The sequence below is a fragment of the Strongylocentrotus purpuratus genome, unplaced genomic scaffold, assembly GCF_000002235.5.
Source record: "Strongylocentrotus purpuratus isolate Spur 01 unplaced genomic scaffold, Spur_5.0 spur5_scaffold_18, whole genome shotgun sequence".
NCBI lineage: Eukaryota > Metazoa > Echinodermata > Echinoidea > Camarodonta > Strongylocentrotidae > Strongylocentrotus > Strongylocentrotus purpuratus.
In genome coordinates this window covers 20,582,953-20,593,687 of record NW_022145603.1, presented here as the reverse complement: position 1 = coordinate 20,593,687, position 10,735 = coordinate 20,582,953, and the positions used below count along the sequence as shown (strand labels likewise).

General features: G+C 38.8%; 1 protein-coding gene across 1 annotated transcript; it reads right to left on the bottom strand.

Moving 5' to 3' along the window:
* Positions 1 to 384: 384 nt before the first annotated feature.
* Positions 385 to 4,188, bottom strand: LOC100888651. The gene is made up of 3 exons (XM_003729197.3): positions 4,106 to 4,188; positions 3,770 to 3,870; positions 385 to 2,676 (listed from the first exon to the last, which is right to left on the bottom strand). Exons 1-3 carry the CDS (start codon positions 4,186 to 4,188, stop codon positions 1,769 to 1,771), a joined length of 1,092 nt encoding a protein of 363 aa, XP_003729245.1. The 3' UTR covers positions 385 to 1,768.
* Positions 4,189 to 10,735: the final 6,547 nt, after the last annotated feature.

The window sequence follows — 10,735 nt, the reverse complement described above, 5'->3', positions numbered from 1 at the left end:
TCGTAAATTTATCTGGACAATAAACGAATATTGAATTGAAAATGCGGATCATGAATTTCATTCCATTATCAAGATGTATACATATAAAATATTTCATTCAGTCTTGTCAATACCTGAAGATAAAATATCACTACATTGTAGCGAATACCTAAGCAAACTGCAATGTCCTATATCAAATAGGAAATATCTAACATACAATATTCTTACGACACAACTGCTCGACCACTGATATTTGATTTGATTTGATTTGATTCATTTTTCCACTCAAATATCCACAATATTAAAAAAAAATATATATATATACACCATACAGTATTACAATATATAATAGAACAAATGAATTATAAAAGTAAAAATACGAATAAGTATCGACGACACAAAATAAGTTTACAGAGTACATTTAAGTTTGAGAATAAGACAAATATTTGATATTGCTTGATATAACTAAGAGGGAATCTCAGAAAAGCTATACATGTACTCGTTTAGCGAGCCGAGATTCCCAATATAAAATAAGAACTAGCCTATCGTCAGCGCCAATTTAGTCAATATTGTGGCTGGAAATAAACCAAGCAGTACTTAAAAAGAGGATTAGTACAACGATTTGAAGGAAACCAACGAAGACAAACATATTGAAACTTTTCGTCTTACAGCCCGTTCTTTTTCCCAGTCTCTTTGATTGTTTGTTTTTTATTCTGTTTATATTGCCTGATTTGGCTTTTTGTCCATTCTTAGGATTTACTCTCATGAGTGGAAGACGAAAAGGTTTAGTTTGTCTGTAATCGTTGGTATTCTAAGAAAATTTATTTAAAATGTCCCTGATTTGGCATACAAATATATTGTTTATAAGCCTTAGTTAAATGATGATACTTTGTTATAAAATACATGCATGTAGATGATATTAATGATGAAGTAATGCATTAAAATCAGAAAATTGTTTAGAAAACAGCTATTTCTAGCTTATTTCCCAAAATAATTATGAATTTGATTTTTCAACAGACTTATTGAGGTGAAATAATGCTTTAGGACATAACGAAAAAAGGGCCAATATACAAAAAAGGTGCAAACCATTACATCACCCACAATAATTAACCATGATCAAAATCATTATTGTAATTCGTTGTCTTTCAATCTAAAATGGGTATTTGCTACATACATAAATCATTCAATAATAAATAATTCATTCACAATTTTGTATCAGATATTCCCGTAGATTAATTTCAATTTCCTTAATAGAATAAATATTTTCTGAAAAAAAAGATTTGCCCTGTGGGAATAACGCGCGCAGGAAGGAATTTGGCATTTTCTTTATTAGTGAGAATTTACATTTTCAAAGAGACTATTTACATTCGTATGCAAAGCAAAACTGTCAACTGCCTAATATGGACCATAGAATGTCAATTTTGGTCATGTAAGTAATTTTCTACAAATTTCCGTTAGTTTCCCTTTTTAACGTATTTTAAAGAGTGCATGACGAGGCAGTACAAATATTAACTTCTTCTTCTCTTCTTCTTCTTCTTCTTCTTTTTCTTCTCCTTTTTGATGACAGAAGAAAGATTTACATTAGTCTGGAGCGAGTTTAGAACTGCCAATTAAATATTTACATTTGCTATGAGATTATTTGCGTTTTCCTGACCAAACCAAAAGGAGTTGCATTGTACCAGAATAGTTGGGAACCTTTGAGGAAAACATGAAGCAATTCATTTTTCCTAATGTGAAAACGAAATATTTCTGTTTTGAAAATAGTAATGTTCCATACGACTGAATTAATCTAAGGAGTGATTACCTCATCCCAAGATACAATGAGAGTAATTTTGAGCATGCCTTTCATCTTGTACCCAAGGGCCTCGTTTTCTACCACATCTTTTTCTATTAGCTTCGGAAATTCCACAATGTGTGCACCACTGGTTTCTTCAAAATCAGTGGATTTCTTCCTCGTTTCCTCATCATCGGAACTATTAACAACACGAGCTTCAAAGTGGCACCGTGTTGGAAGGTCTCCGGTTACCTTTAACGAAAGATGGGTGCCGTGCCCACTACCAAAGCCAAGCAGAAAGAGTTCGGCTCGTAGGTTGTCGTCTGTTGAAAGTAGTATCTGCGATGCCTGTTCATACTTCAGATCGTCGTACGGGATGACATGGTATGACGTTTTCTGATAGGTGTAGTGGTCCTTCGCCTTCAATTTTCGCATATCTTCCTTTAAGGCGGCCACGATGGACTGGAAGGCCTTCATCTCCTCTTCATGTGAGCTAACAGAGTCGCGGAGTGACCTCATATTCTCGACAGACTTAGTGTGACGTGTGTTGCTCCGGACGCAATGACTATGATACCCTTTGCTGAGCTTTTCATGGCCTTCAGCGATGTGGGATACTGAATGCAGAACACTGCTAAGTTCTGAACTCCAACTAGATGCAGCTGAAGGAATCTCGATTGCTTCAGAACGTGCAGGGATGATGTCAGGATTCCGGAGGTCGCCAGCACCTGAAGCTAAATGAAAGCTGGAATATCTTAAGCCAATAGGTGAGATCGATGCGACTGGTTCCGGGACTTGGTACACTTGGTGGTTGACCTCATCCTTAGCCCCACCCTCGGCCCCACCTGCCTCTACATCCCTCGTTGCACTTTCAGTCACATCTGCTCTCCTCTCTGGAGTCCGAGTTCCCTGCATTCGCGGCGAATCTGCATTGAATCGTATTAGATGTAATGTTGCACATCAATGGCCGAAATATGGAACATTTAGATTCTTATGACACTGTCATGTTTTCTGTTGAAGTTATCTTAAAGGCAGGAATTCTACTAACACTGTAAATTTCCATCTGCTGCTCACAATGTCCCGATGTGTCGACAGCTGTGTCCCATAATGCATTACCAACTTATTAGAGCGCCTGATGATGCTTGGGCACAGGTACCGGAAATCACTCTATATTATTATGCACACATTCACCGAAAGACTCATGCGCAATTGAAAGTACATTACAGCAGTGTTATATTTCGATCTCGATAACATAACCTGCCTTTAACCTATGATCAACAGTCTTCAATGTTATAATCATCTTGGAGAATAACAGGAACAACAAAAACAAAATAAGAGAGGGATGTTTGGGCTGCCGTATGTAATGAGTATAGACACCGACATGGTTCAAGATGGAAAAATCAAGACAGGTTTAAGAATAAGAGGTGGACCTGCAGTGGTAAATAGCGGGGGTCAAGACATCATTGAAGAGGCATCGGAAATATTACATTCATAAAATGCAAAGGAAGAAGGATGTATAGATTAAAGCGGTGTGGGGATAGACCACATCGTCTAATTTCCACGTTGCTTTGATCACCTAGTGACTGAGTGACCAGAAATTCGCTCTTGCCTGACCGGGCTTTATTTCGTCAAAAGTATGGGGCCAGGTTGGCGTTGCAATTGGACTGTAGCCTCAACGTTAGGGTAAGAGTTAGGCAGGCCAATACGATGGGGTCTACAGTTGAAATATTTGAAAATTACCGGCAGCACCGATAAATTTTGATTATTCAATTTCTCGAAAGCAGAAGTGTTTTAGGGGTCTACATTTTCTAGTGCCTATAATACATCCACAGGGGCATCCAAATATGTCAAAAAAATTAAGAATTACTATCCATCCAATTCTCAAAATTTCACAAAACTTTTCACTACCTTTAACCAGCGTGCAGTGCATATTCACTTTTGCACTCGCAAACAATTTTTTATGTGTGTAATATAAGATGTATTGCCCATTCATTTTTTTTTCTAATTCAACTTTCATACCTGTTCCTGCAGCATTTTTCTTGGCTGGAGTTGACGTTTTCGGTATGCCCTGGCCAGAAGCAGCTTCAGCTATCGTTTCATTATCGGAAAAGACATCATCTCTTAAGATATGAAAGAAAGAAAATTGGCAAATACAAATCTGTGATGACTCTTCCAAACATTGGATCTGATAGATAAAGAAAACATGATTCCGATGTTGATTATATTTAGTATATCCCATGATGCAAGGTAACGTTACTTTGTAATAGAAAATTACAGAATGCGTTGGACTTGACATCAAGTACCCTTAAATGCCACAAAAATTGCGCAAAAAGGAATTTGAAAATGTTAACTTACAGTGTCAGTTCATCATCCAACGTGGTCGCATTGAGTGATGTAGGATTCTGACAGCTTTCTAAGAATTGATGTTTATGGTCCATCCTGTTACTACGGTTAGCTAGGTAAAAGACAAAAAAAATGTTTCTTCAACATGAATAAAGAATATGTAAATCAAAAAGTTGTTTTATAGGACACTTACATTATAATCCCATTATCACGACCTTGGGCAAGATAACACAATTCAGTGTGAAATCAATACACAAATATAAAACAAATACGTCTTTTGTTGTTGTTTTTGTTGTTCTTTAAGGCTGACCAATCTAAAAAGATTATTTCTGCCTGGCTGTACTGTTTTTTTTTAGTTGTTCATCACTGATGATTAGATGGCGCTGTTTCTTTTCCTCTTCAGTGGGTATCTGTACTGCGTCGATAACACACGAACTAGACTAGCCCAGCATGCAACGATCCGACTGGTCTGCGATCGTTCTGCGACTGAGTGAGATTCGTATTAGGTCCATGGTGAGATGTAGAGGAGATATGACGTCACAGCTCCCGCCAGCTTGTGAGTCACATACAAGTCGGGTCATATTGGTGCGCGGGGTATTACGTCTTTGTCCCAGGCACTTTTCAATTCAATCCCCCCCCCCCCCCCCTCTCTCTCTCTCTCTCTCTCTCTCTTTCTCTCTTTAGTCTCTACCTACCATTCTTCTTTTCTCTTATGTGCTATACTTCGCATCACCAGGAATCCCCTAATTTATGTATTTTGCTTGTACATGATGGTACTTAATATTGCCAGTGCTCACAAGTCATTAAGCTCTGCTTATGTTGGCGCCCTGGCCAGTTCTGTTTAAAATAAATTCATTTTCTTCATGTAAGTTTAATACATACTTTTTTTCTTATGTATTCAGAACTGAACAAATAAATGAAAATATTTCTTTTTTAATTTTAAGTGCAAAATTAAAAAAATCAAATCCCTTCTTTACTAAAATGCTTTGCTTGGAATAATATTTTGTCTTCGTTCTCATAAGGAAAAAAACATTATCTACATGTAGTTTGCCCTATACTGTTGTGATTATTGGTAACATTTAGCCCATTAGCAACATGGTATACAAATCAAAACCACTTGAGAAGTTCTTGTTAAACTATGGGCAACACGTGACTCCAATAGTACTATTTGATTCGGGGCTGCCCCTCAGCAAATGGTATTATTGGAGTCACCGAGGCCTATAGTTTTAACCAGGATCTCGAAAAGGTAGGGTATATATATTTTTTATCCTTCGTCAGATATTTAAAATCAAGCAAAGACACTTCATTATACAGTAAATGAGACTGTAACTCAGCGTAGATAGTACGACGTAAGCGACGTGACACCGCGGCGGAAGTTACCCGCTGGAGACACTTGAAATCACGTACGCTCGCTGAATTTTCAACTCCCAAATAGTACTTTTTTCAGAGCGACCTTCAAATGGTTGAAATATTTATGGTAACGTGAAGAGCTTTCAACCAATAAATTGATGATGCAGGACAATAATAGTGCCTACTTGTATAGCGCACAGGTCCACCTTTCGGTGCTCATGGCGATATCATAATCACCGTATGCAAAGCAAATCGATACTATCAATGTAGGCCTACATCCGTTATTCTGTTATAAAATGGGTTCAAGAGAAGCGTCGAAATGGATCATGCACTGCACTTGGTTAAGTCACAATGAGACGGACAATGAACCCTCGTCCATTAACCTGCGTGCAGTGCATATTCACTATTGCACTCGCAAACACGTATTATTTGTATGTTATATGTATTATTTGCATATAGCCTACCATTGAATATGACTCTTTATAGACTTTAAACCCTGGCAGCAAATCAAAACGCCCTAAATTTCTGTGCATACCAATACTTTTCGATTGACAAATGGGATAGGGTCTACAGATACACTGTCTCCAAAATAGGCTACCAAATATCTTGACAAAAGTCTCCAATATCAACCTTGCACATATTTTATAGGAAACAGTCTCCCATAATTCCAGCCAAATTAGGCTTAGCGAATTCTTCTTCACCGAGACGTGTACAAATGAACATATTATGTTTATATCCAAGAATAACATTATAATTCTCTAGTTTTAGCAAAATTAACAAGTTACATACTCTTACTTGTGAAGCGATATATACTGTATACTCACATAATTATATATATATGGAACAATGTACGCACAAGTCCGATTTCAGTTTCTAGCTAAAATGGCGACAAGTCGCTCATTCATTTTGCTCACCTTGTCCCTCAGACCATACTCAGTTTACGAGAAAAATTACGGAAATATTAATATCTTATTTCGGAAATAGCGTCGCTTAGTCTGTTAGCACACACTCTTTGATATTTGCAAATACATCGTGAGTGAAATATAGACCTTTTAAAGTATTGATTATACATAACCTCATTACCATCTATCGTAAGAGGGTTAACAGTAAAAGTCATGTTCAATAAGGTCTAAACATGGCATGATCCAGCCCCTAATTCTCAAATCATGGATGACAAGGGGTCTGTATATGCAGACTCGGAATTTTAGTGGGAATTCCCCGCAGAATAAAAATAGCCCAATGGTTTTAATTGTATAAATTGAATGGACAATGAAAGAGTGAGAGAGAGAGACACACACACAGAGAGACATGGTAGTACAGCGGATTAGCTCCCCATATAACGAGAACTGTGCACTTTTTGATAAAAGCATGAAACTTCTAGCATAGTTAGTTTAGACCATAAGATTCATTTTCAGATGTGGAGGGAAGTCAGATTTGACCTCTGATGACCCTGAGAGGTCAAATTCAAAATGGCCGCCAGTCCGCATGGTCTATAATGTACAAACACGCTTAACTTTTGAACCAAATAGTCCAGAAAAACATTTAAGGTGTCGTTTCCAACTAAATTGAGGATGCCAATGCATTTGGTAATACTTTTGAGATCGCCAGATTTCGGGGTTTGGCATTTAGGTCAAGGTTAAGGTCAAAATTGACTAAAAATAGCAAGTTTTCAATGTTTACAACGAAACAAATCCCATTTATTTGTCATTTGTTCGCTCCTATGTTCTCAAATTTCTTTAAGAGTGGTTCCCCTGCAGACCATGAGATTCATTTTCAGATGTAGAGCGAAATCAGATTTGACCTTTGATGACCCTGAGAGGTCAAATAAAAAATGGCTGCCAGTCCGCCGCATAGTCTAATAATTGTCCAAACACGCTTAACTCTTGAACTAAATAGTCCAGAAAAACGTTTAAGGTGTCATTTCCAACTAAGTTGGGGATGCCAATTCATTTGGTAATACTTTTGGGTACGCCAGAACTCTGGGCTTTGCATGAAGTCAAGGTCAAGGTCAAAATTGACTAAAAAAATAGCAAGTTTTGAATGTTTACAAAAAGTTTTCCCATTTATTTGTCCCCCTATGTTCTCACATTTCTTTAGGAGTGGTTCCCCTGCATAGTCTCCATCGTAATCCCTGTCAGTTAGTTTATTTCACTAACTATAGCACCAAACCAGTAGTTGTCTTGTAACTGACCATATGCATATAGCATGGTCAGTGGGCAGCTAGGCAGTATACGGTACAAACCTCAATTCAAGTCAGGGAAACTGCTCCTTTCCGTTACTGCTCAATAATACTGGTAAGATGTTCTTTAAGTTACTTTGTGTTTTATTTGGTTTAAGTAATTTAAATAATCGCTACAGAGTTTGAGGAACATGCTGTGAGGTGGTCGAGAACTCGAAATCAACGACAGACAGATCCTGTGAGAGGGCCAAGCAAAGAGTCTTTATTAGTAGTAACCAGTACGTAGCAGACACATTACATATCACCAATGCCGACAATCATGGAGATCATGCATTCCCCCTTTTCACAGTAAACACATATTAAAGAATGAATAATGAAACTAACAATATATCATAATAATGGAACAAAGACAAAATATCTCTGCTTTTAAATATCAGAATATCCCAAGACCTGAAACATTGATAAATCCCGGAAACTATAAATCTCCTTATATCTGCATCAAATACAACTTTCATCAACCAATCCAATTCAAATATTTATCTTCCATACTTTTCTTGCTTCCAAACAAACTCCAATAATCTCCTGGTCTAACCCTAAACATTGCTCTTACTCCTATTATTCCATCTCAATTTAACATGTAACAATATTCTTTTATAGCAATCTGCAAAATGAGAAATAAGGTTTACAGTGATAGAGGGCGCTAGAAACCCTCGAATGGCTACATAGTCAGACAAAGTTCGATCATCACTGTTTGAACTGAAGTGCCATAATTAATATCCCCTAGCTTAGCAACCAAAATACAAACAACATGCAATACTTTTAAACACTCAACTTCTATTATAAGCACTTCTTTTCTATGCTCCCTACCGTTCTTACTGACCTCATTCCTAAACCAAGACTTATACTCATCACATCAATTAGAGCGTACTCTGGTCCTGGTCCTGGGACCAGGCACAACATTAGCGCGCACGCACTACACCCAATTTTGGTACCGCGCGTTCAACTTATTAGTGTACATAACCATGTACTACAATGTAAATGCATATAACAAATCAAAGCGCTAAGCATCACACAGTTTAACATTAAATCCTCGTTTCCAATATAATCATATCAACCCACATGATACATCAAAATAACTACTGAAATCGTTCTGACACAATACACATATGTACATAACAAATCTCTAGCATAACAATATTAATATTTACTAAAAATAACAGTGGTTCAAGTTTGGTCAACTCACCTGTGAGAGGGCCAAGCAAAGAGTGCCGGCTTGTCTCAGCACTCCGCCCTCTACAGGTCACATGGTAATTTCCTAACCCCTTACATCCTTCCCCACTTAAAACGTCATCGTCCTCGATGACCGAAGGAACAATATTCAAGCCATCAACTACCAACAAACGTATAACACATAATTAAACTTGCCACTAATATAGCACGTGGCGACATAACACCTATATTAAACTGCACCATTACCTGTATCTTTCCACTACACAGCAGTCCCCTTTAAGAGTCATTTTGCAAGCTCGTCAAACACAGTATACACTATAAATACATATATACAAATATAAAGACATCCCAACATGGCTAATTAACTGACTGTTACTAGCGTCGAGACGTCAAACCCAGCATAATTAGTCGTCTCACCAAAAAGTTATCTCCCGACCTACAACTCAAATAGGAATGCACTAATCATGTTATCTATCGCCATTAAATTCGCACATGTCTATAAATCAGCGCTTCATGTCCAAATGTCAACCACGTATCACAAGCGGTAATTAAGTATAATTGAACCTCAATAAAAATGAATATGGTGACCCAATGCTGGACGGATCCATACCAGACCCCAAAACAAGCTTAACAAGTACATAAAAAGGCATGTGTACATGATATACAAAAATCGTATGCAATATCTTATCGCATATCTTTCTTCTTTGTAGATATCAAAAACCAAAAATAAAATTTGTTGCTAAAAATCATATCCTGTCTCTAAACAAAAACATAATCCTCTATAACGCTATCAATCAAAACTTTAAGAACAAAATATAGCAAAATGACTAAAATTCAATCAGGGGCCCTTGCTATCGGCCTAGCAGTTCGTAGTTCTGACTGATGTTGCTGGACATACGACTTGGCGTTTCTCTGACGCCCTGGTTGTCCTTCCCCACTTAGGACCAGACCATGGGGAAGCCTTCCATTTCTCCCGGACATCAAGTAGAAGGGTTCAACACCAGTACTCGCATGGACAGTGCTGTTGTAGGCATATACAAAAGAGGGCAGGTAACGATTCCAGCGTCGCTTCTTGCTCTCAGGCAGAGATCCCAGCATGTTGTGCAGAGTGTGGTTCAGGTGCTCATACTGACCACGAGCTGAAAACACTTCGCGATGTTTCTCCAGAAGACCCTCTAGATCTGTGCGTTCTCCAAGATACAAACTCGTCCAGTCCACATCAACCGGATTCTCATGATTCTCGACTGACAGTCATCTTGCTCCGTCTCTCGCACGACCGACGCTTTGCCGCAAAGGGCACCCAGTTGGACAGCCCTTGGGATCACAATCTCATCTTCCTTATCGCGGATTACGATGGGGGATGCCTCCTGATCTTTAAGCACCACTGTCTGACGTGCAGATATCGCAACACTTCCCTCATGTCTGAGACGGGCTGTTTCGTTTCGTGGCGTTTGTTCCACAGGGATCGAAGATGGGGCAATTGGTGGTCCTTCTGGTGGCGGCATCCATACCCCCGGGTTGGGCAAAGGTACTGGTAAGGGTCCGGTCTGCTGTACCCAGCCGCCAGGTGGTTGCCCATAAGGTTGCCCAGGATGAGATGCCCACCCATCGGGATGGGGAAACGGTGGCGGTGCAGATGGTCCCCCTCTCGGTGCCCAACGTTTATATTGCTCTGTATACTGGGGGCCCTGTTCCCTGTCTTGACGAGCCCTGGTATCTTGAAGTCCTTGTCTCTTATGTGGACATTCCCGAGCATAATGTCCCCAACCGCTACAATTGAAGCATTGTACATTCTCTGCATTGCGAGTCAAGGGTGGTTTCAGCGATGTTGCTAGGTCGCTAATTGCTCCGACGACTCGATCGGCCAGTTCCTTTACTGCCCG